Source organism: Thunnus albacares, chromosome 9 (assembly GCF_914725855.1).
Source record: "Thunnus albacares chromosome 9, fThuAlb1.1, whole genome shotgun sequence".
Taxonomy (NCBI): Eukaryota; Metazoa; Chordata; class Actinopteri; order Scombriformes; family Scombridae; genus Thunnus; species Thunnus albacares.
This window is the reverse complement of record NC_058114.1, coordinates 28,947,096-28,971,485: the sequence shown is the minus strand read 5'-3', so window position 1 is coordinate 28,971,485 and position 24,390 is coordinate 28,947,096. Positions and strand designations below refer to the sequence as shown.

At 39.0% G+C, this 24,390-nt stretch overlaps 4 protein-coding genes across 7 annotated transcripts in view; 3 read left to right on the top strand and 1 right to left on the bottom strand.

The window, feature by feature from the left end:
* Positions 1-24,390, top strand: part of scly (selenocysteine lyase) — a 372,304-nt gene that overhangs the window by 271,657 nt on the left and 76,257 nt on the right. The gene's annotated exons all lie outside the window — the stretch shown is intronic.
* boka (BCL2 family apoptosis regulator BOK a) lies at positions 1,881-11,746 on the top strand. Its single transcript, XM_044362458.1, has 5 exons — positions 1,881-2,075; positions 2,328-2,659; positions 4,667-4,795; positions 8,023-8,186; positions 9,880-11,746. The coding sequence occupies exons 2-5, from the start codon at positions 2,446-2,448 to the stop codon at positions 10,003-10,005; spliced, it is 633 nt and encodes a 210-aa protein (XP_044218393.1). The 5' UTR covers positions 1,881-2,075; positions 2,328-2,445; the 3' UTR covers positions 10,006-11,746.
* On the top strand, positions 13,491-21,698 carry atg4b (autophagy related 4B, cysteine peptidase). Of its 3 annotated transcripts, XM_044362443.1 has the most exons (14): positions 13,491-13,569; positions 15,799-15,900; positions 16,030-16,101; positions 16,202-16,300; positions 16,431-16,532; positions 16,643-16,715; positions 17,898-17,977; positions 18,347-18,543; positions 20,135-20,213; positions 20,327-20,472; positions 20,622-20,678; positions 20,801-20,894; positions 20,999-21,068; positions 21,141-21,698. In XM_044362443.1, the coding sequence occupies exons 1-14, from the start codon at positions 13,560-13,562 to the stop codon at positions 21,151-21,153; spliced, it is 1,194 nt and encodes a 397-aa protein (XP_044218378.1). In that variant the 5' UTR covers positions 13,491-13,559; the 3' UTR covers positions 21,154-21,698. The 3 variants fall into 3 exon arrangements, with proteins under 3 accessions (XP_044218378.1, XP_044218377.1, XP_044218379.1); XM_044362442.1 differs by having other exon boundaries at positions 20,801-20,893; positions 20,986-21,698; XM_044362444.1 differs by lacking the exons at positions 20,999-21,068; positions 21,141-21,698 and having other exon boundaries at positions 20,636-20,678; positions 20,801-20,893.
* On the bottom strand, positions 21,599-23,496 carry dtymk (deoxythymidylate kinase (thymidylate kinase)). Its single transcript, XM_044362457.1, has 5 exons — positions 23,203-23,496; positions 22,954-23,062; positions 22,434-22,524; positions 22,129-22,326; positions 21,599-22,043 (listed from the first exon to the last, which is right to left on the bottom strand). The coding sequence occupies exons 1-5, from the start codon at positions 23,330-23,332 to the stop codon at positions 21,933-21,935; spliced, it is 639 nt and encodes a 212-aa protein (XP_044218392.1). The 5' UTR covers positions 23,333-23,496; the 3' UTR covers positions 21,599-21,932.

Here is a 24,390-nt window from a genome sequence, read left to right as displayed (position 1 = left end):
ATCAAGCTGTCAGTTACAGTGTTAAGAGTTGGCCTTTGTCTATTAACAGAGATCTACAAATCTGTCGAGCAGCCGCAGACAAAGCAGGGCATTCCTCAGGCATGTCCAAACAGCTTGTACAGTGGGTGTGGTGGCTTCCCCAGAAATGCCAATATTGCTCATCTGCCAAGGACATCTATTCAAACGATTTTGTGTAGGGAGTGGAGAAGGTGTGTGTAGCTGCCGACTGTCTGCTGTCATGGTGTTTATCTTTCAAAGTAACGTCGCTCCACATTATCTCCACATCAACTCCGTTGTCATGGTTGCCAGTAATTATGACTTAGCTTTTTTTAACTGTATACTATCACTTTCTACATTTACTCCGCTACCTTTAGTAAATAGACAGTTTGTAGATTCAGATTTTACATTCACACCATGATGAAAGGAACATGTTGTAATCAGTGATGGATTAATGATGTCACAGAGTTAATATACAGTATAATAGTCTTTTCACCGCATTCCCTCCTATTAAAAGCTACAACACTAGCAGGGCTGTTGCCAGAATTTTCCAAAACTGAGGTCACAAGCCCCAAACCTAACCCTGAACATCAGAAGTAACAGTATATGCACATTATTAATCATTCTGAAATGTTAAGACATAAATAATGGGCCACTGACAGGAGCCTATATTTTACTGCTGCCAAAACTGTCTAAATTTTAAGTCAAATTTTGAATGGAGGACTTTTTATAGAGTGATCAGCAGGTTTTACATGCATCTCCCAATGCTTTACTCACTGTATAATGTATGTTCCCCATGAGGCTGACCTGTGCAAACCGTACAACGTAAAACTATTCACTAATAGAAGAAGAAGTACCGTGCAAAGAAGTGAGTGTGTGTGTCAGTCTGTAGCAGTGTCATGTGGAGTGTTTTCATGTGAGGGATCACATCAGGGTGTCACTTAAAACAGGCCGGAACAACTAAACAAGTGAACTTTGTCTTCCAGCCAAAACACTGTTGAAAACACATTTCGATACAGCTTAATTGAATTTAAGTGATTCGTACTCAGATATTTAGCAAATTCCGGTTTGGTTTCTTACAAATTCTGATATCCCCTTTGTCTAGTTTGTGAGGGGAAAGATCTTCTTGCATCCCTAAAGCAATGTTCTAAAACATCTTCACACTGAAACATTTCTCAAATATTAGAGTCTTTTATACTCTGCTAAATCCTTTATTTTTCCTCCATGACATAGGCCTCAGGGGCCCCGGGGTAAGATTTAGCTGTGGGTCCCTATTGAATCCCCAATATTACCCCACTGTGCATTGTGTATGTACCCTGTTGCCTTTAAGTGCCCATCATGTATTCAAGTCAAGGAATACTTTTTATTCTGAAACGCCCCTCATGTCTGCAATAAATCAGTATATTTGGTGATTTTATTTAACACAAATATTTAGGGAAATACGCAATATATGCATATTCTAACTGAAATAATAGACTTATTAAAACTAGACTTAAACACAGGGACCTTCTACCAGACTTCTTCTACTTTGCCTCCTGATTTTTCCAATGCAGAGTCATTCTAACAATTATTAATCACTACTGCATACATCTGACACATGCAGCCTGTATTTGATCAGTGGAAATGCAAAACTCACATCGCAAGCTTCCTGTGGGTTTCCTGTTGAATAGAATTGAATAGAATAGAACAGAGTTGACTGTAGATATGGTGATTTTGTCAAGCAGGCACACCTTTAATAAATCCAGTTATTGATTTACAGCCGAGGTGTCAGGTCGTGTCCTGTGTGTGTGTGTGTGTGTGTGTGTGTGTGTGTGTGTGTGTGTGTGTGATGAAGTTGGAGGGGGGCGGGGCTTGTGTGGGTCTGCTTATCTCCGCCTTTAGACTCCACAATAAGTGCCCTTAGAAGGAAAGCCTGTCAGACTGTAAAGTGGAGAGCATTTTTTAACGCGTTGAGTGGCAGCAGATCTTCAGTCAACTGATCAAGACCACTTTTCTTCTCAATGACAAGTCAAGATGCAGCCAGCCTAGGATCATACTCTATTTGGGGCTTATTAGCCTATTAACATAAAGATTCTCGGGTAAGTGTTATTAAATTGTCCTCACCTTCATTAAAAGAGAGTATAAACGCACTAACTGTAATTTATTGGATTCATGCATAACTTTTCTGGTCTTTTATACCAGCTTTTCCTCGTCTAAACGTCCCTGTCTCTCCAGCCAGGGGTTTATATAACCTGCTGCTTCAGTAGACTTTGATTGCGTTTGCATCGGACAGATTTACTCAGGCTATCATAAGATGTCCACAAACTAATCCGTGTGTTTGTTTCATGCAGGATCATCTCCACAAGTCTTCCTATCTGCTGGGAGGAGGGGAGGAGGTGCGCCGGGCCCGGGAAGAAGGCGCTGGAGGCGGGGAGGTGAGCAGCGCAGTCCGCGGCGGATGAGACGGGCATGGAGATGCTGCGCCGCTCCTCTGTGTTCGCGGCCGAAGTGTTTGACCGCTCGCCCACCGACAAGGAGCTAGTGTCCCAGGCCAAAGCTCTATGCAGGGACTATATCCACTCCAGGCTCAACCGTGCAGGGATAGGCTGGTCTAAGCCTGAGCACGGACTGGCTGCATCAGGTGGGACGCTGGGAGAGATTTCGTCGGTGCTCCTGTGGCTGGGTAAGTTAGTGGGACTGCCTGCCAAAAACTGAAGCTGTGTTGTGGACACTGAATTTAGGAATTAGGACAGCAGGAGTGCAGATTAGAGTTTATAAAGTTGCACATGGGAGTTTCAAAAGACTGACGCCAAACAATATTTTTTAGATGTGCTTAAATGTGATCATTTGTAGGCCAAGAAAAATGAAGAAAGTGTAGACAGGACAGAGACCATCATTTAGAGAAACTTTGGGACATAACTTACAAGTGTTGTTTAAATGATTTTTTTAATGGGAAAAAAATGAATTATATATGTTTACCTGGCAAGCCCATGTTGACAGCCAGGCTATAATGGAGGTTTTACTTTTTGAGAAGGCTCAGAGTGTATGAGGCTTGACCAGGCAGTCTTGGAGAGTATATCAGGTATGGGATACAGGTCTGGTATGGTAACCTCTCAGTACAGTTAAAATCTAGGCTTGCCTATCTTGTTCAGACCACCATGAAGGTCATAGTGAAGAAAGAACAACAGTCCCTTCAATTTATATACAAGCAGTCTGTGCTCAGCAGAGCACAGAGAATAATGGCTGATCCATCCCATGTCCTTCACTCTGAGTACAAGCTTTTACCCTCTGGCAGATGATATAGAGTACCCAAGTGGTGACTCAATCATTTTAAAAACTAATTTGTGCTTTCCTCTATTAACATCTTAAACAGTAGGGACATAATTCCCAAGTGACTTTATTAGGATTGAAGGGTTGTGCAATATGTATAAATGAATACCACTATGTGGTGGACTGTGTCCCACGTCTACATACCCAATGAAGTATATCGTATCTTATCATATCATAATTCAATAAAATGTTCAAGTCTATTGGGGTGGGGGTGGGGGTTGCTGCTTGTACTCATGACCTCATCAAATCCAGTTGACAGCCCTGTCTGAAACGTATCATGGGGATTACCTTTCATTTTCTCTGGAAGACGTTTACGTGATTTCAGGGAATCCCTAGAAAAACAAGGAACACAGTTTAATTTTAGTTTGCCTCCCTGGATGTTTTCCCAGAATGAAATGTGAAACTGACTACAGATGGCTGTCCCAGTCTGAGGGTTCATATTACCATTTGTGGTTATCACCACACCTCCAGTTTTGGTTTTGGTTTTGTTACGCAATCTACTGGAAAATCAGATCAAACAGCAAAGGACACTGTTTAGTAAAAACAGGGGGGCTCTAATGACCACTTTCCGGCTGGGAGACTCTCAAATCACTTTAAAAACTGTGGTCCTACCAAATGGTTGGCAAACCTCTGATGCTTCATATGAGAACATTTTTTAAGAGATTACAGCAGTTCGTTTTTGACTTGGTTCTCTTAAACGTTTACCGGATATCAAGTAAATCGGAAGTTCCAGCATTTTCACCTCATGGATTAAAAGTTCTGGTGGAATCACATTAAAGTCAAAACCAAATGTATGTTTAATACTGTTATAAACTTTCTAAGACACTCAGTGTCTTTAGTTATTATTTAGATGAATGTCATCACTGTACTTTGTTACTCGCCAATCCTGCCTGTCCATACCTCAGAGAAGTCAAATCAGGGGCTAAAATGCTAAAGCTACTAATATTTAACTAAAATGCTAAGCTACATAATGGTAGCATAAGTAGAGAGAGTAACAAGAAGCCAACTAAGACTCAATGACTTAAGCATAGAAGAAGCCTATTAGATGCCAACTGACTCAGTAATGTCTGCTCGACAGCAATATTTACCTTAAGTTTGGAGCCGCCATAAGCTAACGGTCATACGAGACCAAGTAAGGTTGTAGAAGCAAAAGTCCTGAGTGAATTGAATTGAGCAACGGTGCATTGTTACTCATGAGTTCAGCTTTTCATTTGTAAAGGGAAGAATGTGTTATTTCTTCTTTCAAAGGTAACATAGTCTCACTTTAACTGTGGGCTAAATGCAAAGTTGGATACACCACAAACAACCGATACAATATTCACTTTTTTTGACTGAATTTCCACGTCTTTATCTTGGCCAGGTGATGAGTTGGAGTACCTTCGTCCCAACGTCTACCGCAATGTAGCACGACAGCTCAACATCACAGTGGCATCGGAGAGCGTGGTGTCAGACGCCTTCCTGGCTGTGGCTGCAGACATTTTCTCCACAGGTATAGTCCCCCATTAAATCTGGTTATTGTACTGTAAATCAAGCCATTCATGCAGGGCTGCTCATGGGAACCAGCTTTTGTGCTTTGTTATCAGGTTTATCTCTGACCTGCACAAACTTGGACCCAAAAATAAAGGAAGATGTTTGTCCTTTTAAGGAAGTTATTCATTGATGTCATTGGGAAGGAGGAACTTCAGAGCCTGAGGCAAATACAGTACTGTTTTATTATTTATTGTTTTATATATGAAACGTTTGGAGAACTACTACTGCTACTGCTCCTACCGATGTTTTATCATTTGTTTAATAGGGAGATTCATAATGTTCTCATGCTAAATAAAGCAATTCTGGCCTGCTTTTTTGTGTAAACACCTCTTATGTAGGGCAACGATAGGATTCTCCAGTTAGTCAGAGACATTTTGTCGCTGTCATTATCCCCTCACTGCAAGGAACCGTAGGGAAAACATTCAGTCCATATTAGGTTAAAATGTTGCTGGAGTGGCTGATTGTTACAGGCAGATTTGGACCCCACCCTGAGAGTTCAGTCACGAACCTCAGCTGGCTTTTTCTTCAGGGAAAGTAACAAAGCAATCTGCTGCAAAGGTAATTAAAAGTCAGCTTCAAACTGAAGGAACTCAGGTTAGTCAGGTCCTTAGTGTGTGTGCAGAGTTGCTTAGAAAAACTTCTGATTCAAACAGATATCAGCCTTAATATAAACATGCTCTTATGGTCATGATTACAAATGTGGTGTTTATTTAGGGATTTATATGTAATGCTAGATTTGAAAAACAAGTTGTTAGGCATTAGTTTCAGTTTACAAGATACACATGTAGCCCTCGGTGATTACAATGTAAAATTTCGCCTAGACATGCCACTCTGTGAAGAGGAAGTCATGATCAGCAGTAGATTATGACCACAAAATTGTCTAACGTGTACAAGCTCTGAGACAAATGTCACATTGCTTTCCTCCATACACAGATAAACTACAGCTAAAAAGTCTTATCACATCCTACATGTCATACTTGCAGCAAAGTTACATTCTGCATAGGATGAGTTTGTTTTCCTTTCTTTGAAACATTTATTTAAAGTTGTCCTTATCAATAACAATGTGTAATGTTTAAGTTGAACACAAAGAGAATTATCACCCAGAGTGTTTTAGCATCTTTTAGCTAATTGTTTTTGTTTTGTGGCTTGCAGCTTTACTATCGGGTTCACTCAAATCAACATGGATTCCAGACACATGAGGTAGTTGTTTTTAGCACAAAAGCTATGATAAGCTACCTGCCCAGCACCAAACGACAGACAGACAAAGTTAGCGACTAGCTGGTGGTGAACATACTGTAGTGAAGCATTTAACAGCTAAGGAGTTGACTATTTTTCGCAGACGTTGGTGTAGGAGAATAGAGCCAAAAGGAGAGTGAATATTGGGCTTTCATTTGTTGGATGCACATAAACACGACTCCAAATAAATGCCAATGTTGCTCCATGTCAAATAAGCAACTGTTCCCTATATCCACTTAAAAGGTGATAACATGTCAGTATTGTGTTTACAGCTTGTTTCAGCTGCCCCCAAGTGGCCAAAACATCCATGACTGCATCTTTAAAATCACAATTCTTACACCTTTATGGAGGTACAATATGAAATCACTGGAGTACCTCTTTTACACAAGTGTGAGTCAAATGTGACAAAAATGAAGAATGATTTTCTACCACAAGGGGCTGTAGTGGCACATGACCCTCACTTCTTCCATCTGAAGGGGCGACCTGATGGGATTCTGCCATTTTTGTTTTTGCTGTTACATCTCAAGAAGCATGTTTTTCTATATAGAGGCACCCTAATACCTTAACTGAACTCATTATCAGCCAAGCTAGCACCTGAGGTTGGATCCTATCTTAGGCCACACTGAAAAGGGCACTGATATTACACATAAAGATCGGTTTACTAGTTATGAGAGATAAGCTTCTACTCGGCAGCCTGTGAAAACAGTAGTATAGTGTCTTCTGTGGTTCTGGAGGTGCTTTGTCCAAAATAGCCCTGATGATGACATCAGGGTTATCAAGGTTTAAGCTTGGAGACTATATTTTTTTAATGGCAAATTTGGGCATTTACCAGTTTACCAATTGAGTTGTATTATTGGAAATGTCATGTAGGACGCAGCATTTTTAGAATGCAACCAATATTGGGAACTAAATGTGAAAATATCTTCACCCTCTGCTGCATGAATTTTGACCATTCTTTTTAAAAATCTGTCTCTCATAAGGCCCCAAAATTTATGGACCTTGAAAGAAGTGGCCCTTTTCCATTTCTCCCCTGGCCCTTAAACAGTCTGTGCATGCCAATGTGTAACATCATTGACTGTAGAGTGTAAATGTGTCTGGCTGTTAACCAAAGTAAGATTATCCAAGCAAAAATATATCAAAATAATAAGGAACAATTAGCACATTTTGTTTATAAGATTTATTATCTAGTAACTTGTCCACAAATGACTTTCGAAATGACTCTCCAAGCACAATCAGCTGTGGAAAAACAAATGAGAATTTGGTTCAAATATTTTATTGAACTCAAATCTGTTTCTTTTCTGTTTTATTTGCTCTTTTTGTTTTTTGGATCACTGCTGAACTCACCTAATATCAGACAGCTGTTTTACAAGAAGCGACAGAGTAGATTGCCATCCTGCAAATTCCAGCTTTCACCATTAAAGAGATACATGACCTCCGTTTATAAGAGTCTAGGAATGAATCAGATGACAGTTACAGAGGATGGATGGAGTTGAGTCTCAGTTTGTATGTGTTGGACATACTGTATAAACAATACAAAAATAGTCTAAAGCTTTGACTGTAAATGGCGTGGCGGCAGAAAGAGTCACTCTACATGTGAGCTAAAGTTGGAAAAATGATCTGCTCACTGATCTAACTGTCTGCCCGCTGCCACCAAGTCTTGGGTTTGGGTTTTCTTCTTTGTGGTATAGACAGGCATGTAGGCATAATTCCTGGCTGCTGCTGAGGTTTTATAATGTGTTCATCCATCTTTAAAGAGTACTGCTGACGGAGACGTTTCTGCTCCAACTCCACAAAAAGAGCAGTTACTCCATTTTGCTTTAGAACCCTGTAATCATCTAATAATAATTGGATTGCAAACTATTTTCTCGATTCATACATCACACAGAGGACATAAATGGTTGTGTGTTTATTTTGTTCTAATAGCTCTACAACCTGTGTGTTTCCCGCCAGGTGTGACATGGGGAAAGGTGGTTTCTTTGTACGCAGTGGCAGGGGCCCTGGCAGTCGACTGTGTGCGCCACGGTCACCCAGCTATGGTTCATACCATCGTCGACTGCATGGGGGAGTTTGTCCGCAAGAGTCTGACCTCCTGGTTAAAAAGGAGAGGAGGCTGGGTAAGGGAAACTTTCTTATTTACCCAATCACTTGTTTGTGTTTCTGCTTGAGTGTGTTTAGTTCCACAGTAGTCACCATGCCGGTGAGGTATTTTAGGATTAGTATTTTTAATATATTGATGTCAGAAATGACAGAAAGAAAGAAGAAAGAAAGTATTGAAAAAGTACTGCACTGTATAAGATGCGGTCCAAAAAGGAATTACATAGAGGAATCCAAGTATGTTCTAAGTTCCTATAAAAAGGATATTATGGGAATATTATACGAGCACAAGGAATATTATAGAGCATGAATAATAAAATAAGTGAACTACTGCTCTGGATTTTCCATTTTAATATTTCACTACTTTCTTGATACTACTTTTGTTTTTCATGCAGCCTTGCTGAAATATTTTAGGCATAATCAATAACAAATTTTACACTTAAGCTTGTTAGTGTTTTTTTGCACAAGCAATTGGGATTGGTTAATCAAGCCACGAAATGAAATGAGGCACCAAGACATTGTAGTGGACGCATTTTATTATTTTGCGATGATGAAGTGAGTGTTTCTCCTCTGGTTTCTGTTAGCAGCTGCAGATAAATATTAGTTGGTCTGGAGGCTGATGCGTCTCAATGAACTGAAATTTTACACATGAAGTTCTGTGATGAGGTTCATGATGTCAGTAGCTGTGATGGCTTGAGGAGGGACAAGCCAGCAGCTCAATATTATTAATTAGCCCCACCTTGAGGCCTAAGTATGATAGTATGATAACATATATGCTTTGTTAGACACCAGAGCTTCAAACCAACTTTTTACACCCTCAACCAAGCTTTATGTGTTCAGCTGATGCTTCAGCCACGAGGTAGAGCAGATCCAGAACAGCTGACATATACTGCTTCAAGTTAACAAACATCTTTTTGGTTCATAAAAATTAACCACTAGACATAAACTAAAGCCACAGCTTCAGATGGAAGAGAAGATGTGTCTTCTGTAGAGTCCTGTGAATGGGAAAAGCCTGTCTGATACAATCCTGCTGAAATAATAAAGTGAAACTCCAGCACAAGAGGGAACAAGGCCTGGCATCGTGCCTCCGTCTGTGTTCTGCTCTGCTGCAAAGAGCATAACAAGTGAACAAATGCTCGCCTGTGGACTCAAGAGACACTGCACCCAAGTCAGTTTTGCTTTGAAGATAAGTGGAGTGTGACAAAATGAAGAGCAACGCATTGTATAACTGACCTCCTAAGCACAAATGAGGGAACTGTTTTTCACAGTCTCAGTCAAAACTCGACCTGTAATGTTTCTACACCGAGAGATGATGTCAGCATGTCCTGCTTGAAACCTAAATAACATTTCGTGATATGCAGAGGGAGAAGTGTTTATTGTCAGGGCTGACAGTAAACTGTGGTCTCTGTATTACTTCATTGTCTATGAAAGTTTTCTAGTTATATAAGTAGAGTGTTGAAGCAAGCATTGCGGAGATTACAGTGTGGGATTTGGCTTTGAAAATTACATACTTGTGGGTAAATTGCACATCTTGCCACAGCAGATTTTCACAATATTTTCAAATTAAGAACACGTGTTCATAAAGTCTTCTCGTTACTGCTAAACACACTCTGTTTTTTTTTTGGTTGTGTTGTTTCATATCAGGATCAGAATACCTTTGCTGAGCTCTTGCGGCACATGCATGACTCATTGTGTTACTGTGTCCCCTCACAGGTGGATGTGACAAAATGTGTGGTGAACACTGATCCCAGCTTCCGCTCCCACTGGCTGGTGTCTTCCGCCTGTGCGTTCGGACACTACCTGAAGGCCATCGTGTTGTATCTCCTCAGGGAGAAATGAAAGACAAAGTCGCACACTGGATTCTGAGCAAACTGACCAGCACCATTCCAAAAAAAAGCATCTACCACTTTGGATTATGTTTACACTCATTTGCACTGAGCCTTCTTCGATGAACACCCACCCCTGCACAGAGATCCCTTGCTTCCTCTGCTCCCCCTGCGAGATTGTATATTTATTGTTAATGGTTATATTATGGCACACGTTTGATGTGGATTTTTAAAATCACCCACCATAAATGTTTTTAGCTTAGATATATTTTTCAGTTTTCCACAAACAGAAGAACTGCTCATTTTGCTGCCTGGTTGGCAGCGGTTTGGCTGCCCCCAGTGGTTGAAAATAATCATTATTTTGACATGTAAATTGAGGATATGTCTCGGAGTTCTGAGGCTATTCATGAGGACTTTTGCTTACATCTCAAACTTTCACATTTCATGCTTGATAAATGCAGAGTACAAAATATTTTCTTCTTACTAAGGGACTGTACAAAAATTATTAGGGCAAGGGGGTAAGAAAAGGGGAGGGGTTTATGTATTTTTTTCTCTTTGCTGAAGGGAGGCTTGTCTCAATTTTGGGGGGGGGGGGACTTTTCTTACTCCAGGTTTATCATTTATTGCAGCCCTCCCTTGTGAAAATAATAGTTTTAAAGAATGGACCGAATACAATTTATGGCTTTCGTGCACACAATGGGTTACAATAGTGCACTTTGCCATGTAAGACAACAATCCTGTCTCTGTTTCGGGGCTTTATTTTCCTCATCACAATCAAACTAGTCACTAACAGGACCAACAGTCGATTGCAGAGAGCTGGTGCATGTGGCAGCCATTTATTGGCTGTAATAAATGTTTATTCAGCAACTGTTTATTAAAATGTCTAGAATGTTCACCATTTTGTCATATTTGCCATAATTCTAGTAATTGCTAATTCCACATATTAGTGGTTATTCAAATATTATTAACTTATTAGTTTGTAAATTCAGCTACACCATCTTAAATTCTGTTCTTTTAATTATTAAAGGTGAAACAAGTTCTACTATCTCAACACTCACTTTATTTTGAGATCTTGGGGGAAGAGTGTTGCTGTTTTTTCCAAGTCAAGGAGAAGGTTAAAAGAAAATGTTAATTACATTGCGGAGGGTCTTGCTTTTTAGAAGTTTAAAAACTATAATATTCATTCCCCTTTCCTAGCCCAATACTTTTCACACAGTCCCTAATGAGCCTTTTAGATTTCCAACTTTTAAAAAGCAAGACCCTCCCCACCATAATTAACATTAACAGTTTAACAACTGTAAGATTCACCCCCCTCCCCACCCCAATAATTTTCATAGAGTCCCCAATGAGTCTGTTTGGTGAATTAAGCCTGCAAGCACCACAAATATGAATTTGAAACAGCACTATACACTTAATGCAACTTTAACTCTCTGTATTCATTGTTCACTGTGAGGCAGTGTATTATATTGCTGTAATGTAATAGCAGAAATGCAAGTTACAGTATCTGTTCTCTGAGTTAGAGCACTTTGATAACATTTCAGTTTATGAGTAGAATTTATTCTATGAATAATTTCACTTTTATATGGCATGTAGCACTAGGAGTCCTAGAAAATAAGCAAATGTAAAGAGTTGTCTGCAACATATGTTAATAAGTCATTAATAAATGGTTCTTACAATAATATATCAAGTCTGCAGTTGTAAATGTTAATAAGTTGTTAATAAACTGATTTTGCTCTGCAGCAATTTTCAAGAAGGTAAGTGGTCCAATGGTCTTTCTTATGAATGATGAGTTAAAGAGCTTTTAAACCTTAAAAAATACCTAATTTGAATGTGGTATTGTAATGGGATATGTTTTTAAACCCAGACTGAACTGACTGAGTATGACATGTATGTCTTGTATTAAGTATTTGGGCACTGTGCTAATATGCGGTGGCTGTATTCTGAGAATAGAGGATGTGATTTATAGTTTTTCACTTTCTATCACTGCTACTATTTCTTATGCACAGCCTTTCGTGTTAAATCTTAAACTGCCGTAAGAGATGTTTGTGGACAAAACCACAAATTGGTGCATAAAGTGTTCAGTCTTAATTTCAGTTGAATCAAACAAACAACAAATGTAAACAGAGACAGTTTTTGACCTAGTTTTATACAAAGACTGTTTCATCCAAACAGTCTTTGTATAACATTTTCTTTCTACAGCATCATCCAAAGCTGTTTGTCCATCTGGTAATCATTTTGTTAGATACTATATAAATGTCAACTATTCAATTAACTCTGCACCAAATTTAAACTTGGTTTTACATTCATTCTCAACATTTTCATGTTTAATACATGTGTGGTTGAACTTGTTCTGTGAACACCTTACAAATCTGTGCTGCTGAATCAATCCCTATATATTGTTGCATGTATAGTAACACATTTGAGGTGATGTGGGATAAAAAATGTGATGTTCCAGCACTGCAGTAATTTTTAATATTCAGTAATATCTGATAATGATTTTTAAACAGTATTTTGTATTTGGATGATAAAAATATTGAAAATCATTGTTGCATAATGCATGAGATGAGCATCACGATTTGATGAATATTTTAGAATTCCAACCCACTGTCTTAATTCAAGGATAAGCCTTATGCTTAATGTAGTACATTTTTGTGTTTCTCCCTGCTGTATGCTTTTATCCAATTTTCAGTCCAAAAACCTTTCTTGTTGCTTTGTTAAAATCTCTAGTAAGGAGCTAAGATGTTGCTGGTCAATGGCAGCAACACTAACAGATGTGTGTGTTTGTGTGAATGATTGTATTTACAGGCATTGATGGCTATTTGTTACCTCCTAAAAGTCAAATAAGAATAACCAGACACAGACTGGCAGATTTAACAAGCAGTCTAACATCAAATGATATGTTAACTATAAAGACGCATCAAAATGAAACACCAACTGCACAATTCTACTGAGTCAATTAAGGTAATTTGAGCTTGTGGGCAATTTAGTGTTGCCATAAGTGCATGTTTGGGGAATGAGGAAAGCAGAGCCCCCAGAGAAAACTCACACCACAATGAGGAGACGTCTTCCACTTCACTCTCCAACTGAATATTACAGACTAAATGTAAGCAATTAAACAGTTATTGTAAATTTATTAATTACTGACCCACAGCAAAGCTCTTGTGTTTTAAACTGCATCTCAAACCATTTTTCTTTACCACAAAACCTTGGTTTGTGAATAAAGAAAAATACGTTTTTTACTTAATAATCTTTTTTTAAATTATTGGCTATGGCCAATTTAAACGAGACAAAACATCATTGTTATTTCACAATGAAAATATAAATGGAATGATGTTTGATGAGCTGGTCTACAAAAGAACAAGAGTTATGTGTAACGTGAACGCACCGTCATCTGTTTTCAACTGGACGGATACGTCAGCCACAGTTGATTGGTTAGGGCATACATAACCACCCCCCTCCCACGTCTTATTGGATATCGTGAGGAATATCCCGCCTCTCTCTCTTCCCATTGGTCCAGCGGGGCAGAGTGCAGAGAACAACAAACAAGATAGGGTGAAGACCGTCGGGATGGATGCAGGTAAGCTAGATTTTAGAGCAAAATAAACATTATTTCTCATGCTTAGCCTGGCTACAAAATATCCACAACATTAGTGGTTCACACCTGGCAACAACTCTTCCACTCTGCCATGATAGGATTGCCAACAAACCGCTGCCAATCCAACACAGACCCAGATTGCTTTGTAGCTTTCGGTGACGTTAGCCTGCTAAAGTGATGACTAAAGCTAACTGCTAAGTAACGCTAGCCTGCTGTTGTTGAAACCTGGTGGATTCCCCGCTTTGACAGCTCGCTGTACAGCTGAACAACTCCCTGTACGGTGTCCAGATGCCTTCTGTGTTGATGTCATGTGTTTCTGTAATGTTTCACTCTTAATAAGTTGTCTTCTGTCCTTGATTTGACTTGTTTATGCGGCCGTTACGGTACGCCCAAAACGAGACATCTCAGACGATGCACTGTCACCATCACTACTACTGTACTACTACTAATAATAATGCAGTCAATTTGTAACGCACTTTTCATTCGTAGTGAAACTCAAAGTGCTACAGCATTAAAAACATATAACATTAAGAAAATAATAAGAGTTAAGATGAAAAAGTCTTCCTGATTAAAAAGGTTTTTAGGCCTTTTTTAAAAAGAGTCTAGGGTCTGTGCTGCCCTCACATGTTTTTATCAAAAGACACTTTCGTTTCTGACGTATATTTAGGTTTTTATGTAGGGTTAAAGTCTCCCTCCACTTAAACATAAAAACATAAGTTTTTCTTCTTGTTCCTATAGTTGAATGTTTGAGCTTCACTGTGAAGAAAGATGTATGTACAGACTTTGACACTAGAAAGATGTTTTCACATTGATCTGCTGAAAGTGGAAAGTTTCTCTGTGCTCATTGAAAGTCAGATTTTAACATTTCTGTTTCTAAATATGTTAAAATAGGATTTTATGAATTTATGATGACATATTTCACTATTTTCTTTCTGGTGATATTTAAAGCTTCATTAATTTGGGATATTATGGATGGAAAAACATAAATGCTGTCTAAAATCTTATAAACATTACAATATTTCATTTGATTATCATTGATGCTTTAATTTACAAGATTCTCCAATAATCACTATAATTTTACAGCTACAACAGTCAAATAAATGTAGTGTATAAAAACTACCTCTGAAATGTAAAAGTATAAATCAGCATAAAGTGGAAATAACTCTGTACGGTACTCTAAAGTTGCACTGAAAACACAGAGAGCACTATTAGCCATCAGACAGCTGAGATATAGTATGCAGCAAGACTCATTTAGTTGGTAATAGCTCTCAGAGAAAACGAGTAAACTTGCTGATGCATGTCTTTCTCTTCCAACTGTCAATATATGTCTTTATTGTTTATCTTTCTGTGTCTCAAGTAACAAACTGCTGATACTCAGACAAGTTAGTAAACTGTCAACTTTTGCTGCCGGTAGTTCTTAATGCGAACGACCTTATGTGTCAGCAAAAACCTTTTTTTTAAACTTTATATCATATCTTTATATATATTTATACATTTCCAGTGTATTATTAAAGTCACCAGACCAAAACATGTCTTGCTTGTTTTCTTATGAGAAACTGAACCCTTAAATGGTGTCCCAGACTGTTTGTGCCAGATTTTCTCCCTGGCTTTGAGCCCAGTAATTCCAACTGCAGAGGCAAGTCTGTTACTGTGATTGCGTTTTGCCATCACACTTTTCTTGACAGCACCTACTTACTGAATTATATATGTACTTATTTAATAATATAATCATATTTATTTATAGAGTACTTTTCAAAATACACATTACAGAGTTCTTTACAAAAGCAGCAAAATAAAACAGAGAAATCATAAAATTATTAGGTTTTAAAAAACAGATAAAAACCAATTCAGTTTAGGAAAAACCAAGAAAAAAATTAAAAGAAATAAAAAACAGTTCAAAGAAAATTAAAACTCAAGTAAAGTCAAGAAAGGCTTTGCCATAAAAGTATGTTTTAAGAAGAGACCATTTATTACCAATTATTTGCACCTCCTCCATGGAGCTGATTGGGATTCAGTGTCTGGCTCAAGGACACGTGTACTGGCTTTCTTGTCCTGTGGCCCCCGTCTGGGATACTCCATCTTTACTCCCTGTCAGAAAGCTGCACTGTCATCAGCTGCAACAGGTGGTCGGTGACATGAAAACCACCAGCGATTTCCCCCTTTGTAATTTCCCACAGTCTCACGGTTCATTCACATCTTCTTTTGCCGCAGCTACCTTGACATACGACACACTTCGCTTCGGAGAGTTTGAAGATTTTCCTGAGACCTCAGACCCTGTTTGGATCTTAGGAAAAGAATACAATGCACTCACAGGTAGGACTGTGGAATACAGAGAAAGGAAAACTGATGAATGAGTATTTAAGTAATAAAGAATCAAATTGGCAAGTATACTCTTATCTATGTGGATGTGTTATAATGTGCTGATTTCTTCTCTTCATGTAGAGAAAGATGAGATTTTATCAGATGTCACTTCACGACTGTGGTTCACATACAGAAAAAACTTCCCTCCGATCGGTAAGTTAAAGCAAAAGATAAATGACTTGATGAGTTTGGAGATTTGAGTAACTTGTGTTTTCGCATCAATCATAATGTCTGATTCCTGACTGTGTTACAGGGGGAACAGGACCAACATCAGACACAGGATGGGGATGTATGTTGCGTTGCGGCCAGATGATCCTCGGTGAGGCTTTGGTGTGTCGACATTTAGGCAGAGGTAAGACAGCTATAAGTGGATGAAAGCAGATTTAATCACTGTGTGGCACTTACAGCTCTTCTCCAGCGAGTAGACCATACCAAACAGAGCTTGTTTTAAAGCAGCTTGACAACTGGCTTTTTGTTCTCAGACTGGAGATGGGTCAGAGGCCAGAAACAAAGAGAAGAGTACATCAGTATTCTCAACGCCTTCATTGACAAAAAAGACAGCTATTATTCCATCCATCAAATTGGTGAGTAGTGACAGTCAAACATTTCCAATTATATCAAGAGCTCACTCAGACAGTCCTGCAAGAGTTTGCATAAAATTGTGTTTTTCTTTTTTTTTTTTTTAATTCTGCAGCTCAAATGGGAGTTGGAGAAGGAAAGCCTATAGGCCAGTGGTATGGACCAAACACAGTTGCCCAGGTTCTAAAGTAAGTACTGTAACGTAGCTGAGAGTTAATGATGGTTTTTCATTATCAGTTAAACTATGGAATATCTTAAATGAAAAATACTGTGAAAAATGCCGTCACAAGTTCCCAAAGCTCTGTGTGCAACCTTCAAACGCCTTAGTTTGACCAAAGTAGTCGAAAACCTGACAAATATTTATAGTTACAATCATATAAAACTGAGATAAACAGCAGATCCATTCATTTTAGAATCAGGAACCTGGGAGTTGTGGGCATTTTTACTGGATAACTTAAAGATTAAAGTTGCTCTGTAGAGTTTTCTTCAAGCAAAAGTTATGTTTACATCCAATATTTCTCACCAAAACACATTGTGTGTGCATCCTTGAGATCTTAACAAATGTGTTGAATGCATTTCCTCTCTCACTCAACATTTGCAAAGCTCATTTATAAATATTTCAAATTATATTTCATATTTACATCCATGTTTGCTAGCTTGGGCACACAAGTGCACAATACAAACAAAATGGGGACCCACCCATAAAAACATTGCTCTATAGCGCCACTAGTGGCCAAAAACTCCACAAGGAACCTTTTAATCAATCATCAATTTGTTGCAAAGTCTGTCGATCTTTGCGGTTTAATTTTTTTATTTTCATTTTTCGCAGCAATATTGCAACTGCTATTGTAGTGAATATGTCACTTTTAGAAAAGATAAGTGCCCACATGTATCTGTAGAGACCTGCAGGAGTCTGTTTTGATGGTTTACACAATCTGTCTGGCAGGTTTTATAAAAGTATACAAAATGAACAGTGTAGCCTGTGGAGTACATCCAGTAGAAAAGCATATCAGTCTGAACTGCAAAGTCTGACTGAATGTAAAAAAAAAAAAAAAAAACAAGACAAGAGACAGTCAGTCGAAGCAGAACAGCACTTTGTTTGTGTTGACGTTGCCACATAAACAAGTGTCTGCTTAGAAAAACTTAAGACATTCAGTCAGTGTGATTGAGACACACACTGTGAGGCATTCACTTGCTCGTATTGCATCATATTTTATGGCCTGGTCTCAGTTTCCTTTATGTATTGACGTCCCGCTGCCAAACAATTAACAAAACAGATAAGACCGAGGAGCTTTTAACAACAATCTAAATAAGTGCGCTTCAATCTTGATAAAGCTCGTAACTGTCCTGATGTGCTGTCTCGCTTTCAGGAAGCTGGCAGTGTTCGATACATGGAGCAGATTAGTTGTACACGTGGCGATGGACAACACCGTGGTCATCGAGGAGATCAGTGAGTGCAGCTGTGTTTGTGTTTATTTACACTGTTATTATTCGTTATTGGCAAAAGCAGATTAAATCTCACTCTGGTTAAACTATGGACCCTGCTGAGTTTCTTAATACCAAAGCAGTCCGTCTTTTGATACTCTCTCACATGCGAATAGTTAAACATGAGATAGAAAGATCTTTGAGTGGAGAGCTTTCATCATATTGATTGCTGTCTCTGATGAGATAAAAGGGGAAGCAGCTGAGTCAGTGGAAGTGGTTCACTATCAAACACATGTGTAGAAGTCTCTCATAAATTTCCATCTGTGAAGTTTTGTTTTGTTTTGACAAATGTCAGTGATTATGTTTGTTTCTGTGTTTATTTGTTTCACTGCAGAGCTTCTTTGTATGCCTTGGCTGGACCCTGCAGGAGCCTGTGGTGAGTCAGAGGGAGTGGGTGAGCTCAATGGCTGCCTGGAGGGTGCATGTGCCCTGTCAGAGGAGGAGACGGCTCTCTGGAAACCTCTCGTCCTGCTCATCCCCCTCAGGCTGGGCCTGAGTGATATAAATGAGGCCTACATTGAAACCCTCAAGGTGATACTTCATCAAGCATACTCACATTGTAAATATATTCAAACAATAATTTTCCAATCTTAGAGGGTTTATATTATATTGGAGAAATTGACCATTATTTACCGAAATATGGGCATGGGAAATCTAGTTCTTATTCGTTGTAATTACCACATTGGGTGGTGATTCAGACTTCAAATTAGTCCTTCCTGACAACTGTGTTGCCACGCAACAGTAATGTAGCTAGCTAGTTTCAAACTAATGATTCACTAAATCAGGTTGCACCATTAAAACTGAACAAATATCTTATCTAGTAAAGCACTAATATGTAAAAATAGTAGTACTAGTAATATGTAAATCAGTTGTTCAGAAACATCTGTCACTGTCCAGTAAGAGGCAAACAAATATGTAAATGAAGTCAATGTAGCATCACAAGCTGTAACACAACTTCCAAAGCAGCAAACATATATGTATATAAACTGTACCTCCAATCCTTTGTGAATGAACAGTACCAGTCAAATGTTCTGACACACTTTCATGTTCAAGAGAACGAGAAGGTGTCCTGACTTTTGACTGGTACTGTAGGTACAACTTTGTCTTATGCATACTTGTAGAAATATGTATGTTTTAGAATTAGTGATATTCATGTAGTTTACAGTGAGAGGGGAATATCTAACTGTGCTAAGTTATCTGATGTCATGTAGTCATCTAGTCTAACATTATAGATATGGTATTTCATTAGAGGTATATAGTGTTTTTCTGTAAAGTGTCAGGTTAGATATGTCCACCACCTGACAGTTAGTAGTTTATAAATGTGAAGGAACAACTCATCTCTACATAATAACTATGTATTTAATTCAGTAATCCACTTAGTAAACACTTTAGTTAAAATGAGGCTAACTAGTTTGAACTAATGAACAGCTGGTCCAACCAGTCCCTGATGTTCACTACATGTTTGGTCAGTAATTAGGATGTTATAAGGGTTCCTGCATGCTGTTTGAAACAGACTACGTGCTCTCACATGCGTAGTCACAAACCACTTCCATTACGTAACATTGGACGACGTGCAGATGTGGCCGGTTAGAAATACTGTGTGTACAGCTCCTTGTTGATTTGCTCCAAATATTCTTTTGTTCAGGGAACAGTCTTGATATGCTCCATCTGTCTCTCAGTGTATGACTATTTAAACATTTTTCCAGCACAGAATATGTAAAATAAACACTGAGATATACACAGAGTAAATTTGGATAATGCAGTGCCATCAGCCCCACAATTCAAAATCAATAGACTGTAATGAACACTTAATCTAAACATCACCGAATGACCAAGTTCAGACACTGGAATCCATGTTAACTGGTTTCACATCAACCTTCTGGGAGGGATTTTTGATTTGTACACAGTGTAAACTTGTGTCTTAGTAAAATGGAATTAAACTTACATGAAAAAAAAAAACACAAAAACTGTTAAATTTTGGAAAATGGTTGGAAGTAATGTTAAGTATATGTACTTTGTAGTAAATTGGCTAATAAATGTAATACAAATGCTACTTAAATGAACTCTGAGGCAAATTTAGCTACAGTCGGGGTGAGATAAACCCTCTTGTCTCTCTTCACAGCAATGCTTCATGCTGCCTCAGTCCCTGGGTGTTATTGGGGGAAAACCCAACAGTGCCCATTACTTCATTGGTTATGTCGGTATGTCTGGTCTCTGTGTTTGTGAAATACGCCCAGCTCATGCTCACCATATTGATTTTCACTCCCACGAAGACAACAATCTAATTCCGAACATGTCTGTCTTTTCTCGTCAGGGGAGGAGCTCATCTACTTAGACCCGCACACCACACAGCCGGCGGTGGAGCCGTGTGAAGACGGCCAGGTCCCCGATGAGACGTACCATTGTCAGCACCCGCCTTGTCGCATGCACATCTGTGAACTGGACCCGTCCATTGCAGCGGTAGGAATGCTAGAGAGGCTTTTATAGCACAGAGCTTTTGTATCTCAAACTAAAGGCTATTGTTAAAATGTGAATGTGAGCAGGCTGAAAAACTTTTTGCAGTAACTACTCAGATGTTCCATAGCTGATTGTATTCTGGGGTCTGCCAGGGTTTCTTCTGCAGAACAGAGGACGAGTTTGACGACTGGTGTATGCGCATAAGAAGGGTATGTCTCAGTGTACACTGCTCTTTTGTTGCTCCCTTGACTCATGTATAGCAGATGAATAAAGCATCACTTTTCTGTTAGAGGAACTCGTACATCATGACATTGAAATCTTTCTCTTCTAGCTCTCCTGCAACAGAGGGGGCTTGCCTATGTTTGAACTAGTAGACAGTCAGCCCTCTCACATGGTCAGCGTGGATGCCCTTAACCTTACTCCTGGTAAATAAATAGCACATGTTCTGCAGAATACGTTCTAACAAATATGTCAATGAAAATGAATTTTAATGTTATGTTGTTTTTATGTGCTAACGCTCCCTTTGCAGATTTCTCCGACTCGGACAGGTTGGAACGGTTCTTTGATTCAGAAGACGAGGAGTTCGAGATCCTTTCCTTGTGAGGAACATATGAACAATGATTTACTGTTCTTGACAGTAGGCGAAAGCTTCTCTCTCTTCTCTGTATCAGAAGGGAAGCCTGAGGGGATGAACATTTCTGGAGACCTCTTGAGCCGGTCCAGCTCCAATGGTGTAGTTCAGCGTGTGTCACACAGCGTTCCTTCTCAACAGCCTCTGAATGCTCTCTGTATCCGACATTGAGACTGCCTGGTGGAAGCCGTAGCAGGAGCTCAGGATCAATTCTGTATGCACATCTTCACATTACATGTGTTTCCATTTGAGTCTTAACACTTTAAATGTTTATTCTGAAGTGATATGGTGCCTTTCCCTGACTCCATAAGTAAAAAAAATTGCCATAACAGTTTTATGTTGTATAGACACATAATGGTTCATGATGCCCATGGCTTATGCGGTTTGTAACTAACTGAAATCTGTAACAGCCTGTAATGAAACCAAATTTAGTCAGATCTGCAGACAAGTTGTATTAATTGCAAAGTATCCTTGCCAAGTCTAAAACATATACACTAGTTCATTTGAAGATTATTTATTTACTCAACACAATATGTAGACAGGTGAAAGAATAGACATGTAAGAGGATTCAAAAATAAAAATCAGACTGATATTTGAATATTGTATATCTCTTCGATTTCAAGAACTTGTGAAATGAACTTTGAAACAAAGCAAAGTCATTTCTCCTCCATTCTATACAAAGCACAAGTAAAAACAGGGGCTAAGCAAAGAATTTAGTGTGCTCTAGAGTCATTTTGATACTATACTGTAGATAATAATAATACACAAAATAGCAAAATATTACATTGTATCTTAGTTGCAAAGTAGCAGTTTTACCGAGAATAGTTTAAGTTCACGTCCACAGCTGTCCAAGTGGAAGGTTCTGAGCCATGTTGATAGCATTAATGGTATGACTGGCGATGTTCTCGTGCACATCTTCAACACTCTGAGCAGCATCAATGACCTACGACAGACAATTAACATCATGAGATGGTTTTATATTCTGGATTTAAACGACACTCTGACATCCAGATCTGCTTCGTACCCACCTGCCAGTTGACTGAAGGATCTTTCATCAGCTGTTCAAATTTCTGCTGAACCGCTCTTTGGAAGACACTGGTCTCATATCTCTCTTCTCCAAACTGACCTCTGAGAGCGGCCTCGGCTGGGCTGAGCTGCAGAAACATAACAAGGTCTGGCTTCGGCAGTCCCACGTCAGGCTTCTTGCACCAGTCCAGACAGAAACCCTGGAGAAGATGAACATAAATCTGATCTGTTGCTCCTCTCAAACACACATTATAATACTGTCAGCTGTATATGGATGCACAGTTTGAAAGGCTAATAAATGACTTACTGGCTTGGCACTGGTGAAAGCAGCTCCAGAGAAGGCGTACCGATCTACAACCAGAGTGGTGCCTTGCTCCAGCTTCTTCTTCATTAAAGGCCTGTGGGTTGGAACAATTATATTACTATAATGTACACAAGCCAGAGCAAATCAGTCAAGGCTAATGACAAAAGAAAAATGAAGAGTATTTTCATCATTTCCATCATAAATGTGCTTGCAGAGACGTCAGGTACATTAATTCAAAGTTGTGTATATTTTCAAAGTAAAGCTGGTGATATTCTACGTTTTTATTGTCAACAAATCCCATCAGAAGACTAGAGAAGATCAAAACTAGCAATGCGTTAGCCCCTGTCTTAATGCTGGGGGGGTAGTGGAAACGTCTTTTTATAAATTGATAACTGACCCTTACAAGCAGTGTCATTCTTAACACTGCGTTCACTTAAATACGTTGCTCAATGTGAGGCATTGAATGCTGTAATTTACAGTGTCGTTGGTACTTTTATTGAAGGTCACTATATGAGAGTCTTACACCAGTTCCCAGCGGTTTGCAGAGAACAGCAGGTGCACGGTGTGGTCCTCCAGATCGCTCTTGTTCTCCAGGTAAGAGCTGATCAGCTGCCCTATCGTCGTGCTCCTGTCTGTGACCACAACACATTCAATTAACACTTCACTTTAATGGAAAGCTACAAAACACACCAGCACGGAGACTTAAACTGACATCCAAAAGCACAGCTGTGTTAACTGTGTTAAAGGTGACAGAACAAAAGACAGGCCTCACCAGGAAATCTCATCATCTCCGCCGGCTGTCCGCTCTGCTGCAGCGCCTGGACCAGCTTCTTACACTGCGTCGTTTTCCCGGCTCGGTCCACTCCCTCCAGGACAATAAGCGCTCCTCTTTTACACGCCATTTGTCCGGCTCCTGTGTTTTACAAAAAGGCAAAGACGAGCAGACTTCTCCCCGTAAGTGTCAAAATGGAGAGTTGGCTCCTTGTAACCGTTTGCGCGCCATTTACTGAACGGTGTCAACACGGATGTACGAATACGCAAGTCCTGTTCCGGTTGTTTGGGTTTTTTCCCCCTCCACTGACGTCTTTCTTGTTTTCCAACTCGCAGTCCGCGAAGACCCGCCCTACTCTACCTCTGATTGGCTAGTACTCGTTGCCTTCGCTGGTTAGATTGGTTAGATTTAGGCATGACGAGTCAGATTGATTATGGTTCAGGGTCAGAGCCAATCAGAGGCAGAGTAGGGCGGGTCTTCGCGGAATGCGGTGCAAAAAACAACGCTCCACTGACTGTATAAAAAGTAAATATATAGTATATTTACTGTAGTATTTAATCATTTATTTATTTCTTGTTCCACTATTTTCCTTATAGACTTTATCTATTTGAGAAACTCACTTTTTACATAAAAACATTATAAAACGTTATAAATTTATTTTTGAAAACACTTTATCATACAGTCTTTATTATTTTTGTCATATTTATTTACTACTTCATTGGTCTTTCTTAACAGTTTAACACCTTTGTTGTGATAAATGGAAAATGGGGAAAAATAGTCCCACATAATACATACAGAGCATACAGTATATACTGAGCTTTTTTAAAAAAAAATATTTATTTTGAGGGGCATGGGATGACTTAATTGGATCAAAATGTATTTTAACTACATATTTTACAATGAAAGGTTTACAATTGCTCAATTTACATTAATGTATGTAAAAAATACCACAGAAAGGCCCTTACCATGGTACACCCACACAGGTGTTTTCACTTGGCTGATTAGATGCCCTGTCATGACTCTATGAGTGTGTAGAGACTGTGGTTGATTGACATCTCCCTCACTCCCCTGTTAGTTGACAATTTTCACATGTATTACTCTTATTAGTACAGGGAGTTTGATGTTAGTCCTTTTTATGATCAAAGATACCAAAAAAGTCCTGGATTGACACAAAGAGTGGCTGGTATT

Coding starts and splice junctions, on each gene's coding strand:
- boka (XM_044362458.1), top strand. CDS start 2,446: ATGGAGATGCTGCGCCGCTCCTCTGTGTTCGCGGCCGAAGTGTTTGAC. Junction 2,660..4,666: donor GTCGGTGCTCCTGTGGCTGG/GTAAGTTAGTGG, acceptor TATCTTGGCCAG/GTGATGAGTTGGAGTACCTT. Junction 4,796..8,022: donor TGCAGACATTTTCTCCACAG/GTATAGTCCCCC, acceptor GTTTCCCGCCAG/GTGTGACATGGGGAAAGGTG.
- dtymk (XM_044362457.1), bottom strand. CDS start 23,332: ATGGCGTGTAAAAGAGGAGCGCTTATTGTCCTGGAGGGAGTGGACCGA. Junction 23,063..23,202: donor GGAGATGATGAGATTTCCTG/GTGAGGCCTGTC, acceptor TTGTGGTCACAG/ACAGGAGCACGACGATAGGG. Junction 22,327..22,433: donor CTTTCACCAGTGCCAAGCCA/GTAAGTCATTTA, acceptor CATCTTCTCCAG/GGTTTCTGTCTGGACTGGTG.
- atg4b (XM_044362442.1), top strand. Junction 16,102..16,201: donor AAAAAACTTCCCTCCGATCG/GTAAGTTAAAGC, acceptor ACTGTGTTACAG/GGGGAACAGGACCAACATCA. Junction 20,679..20,800: donor GGTGTATGCGCATAAGAAGG/GTATGTCTCAGT, acceptor TTTCTCTTCTAG/CTCTCCTGCAACAGAGGGGG.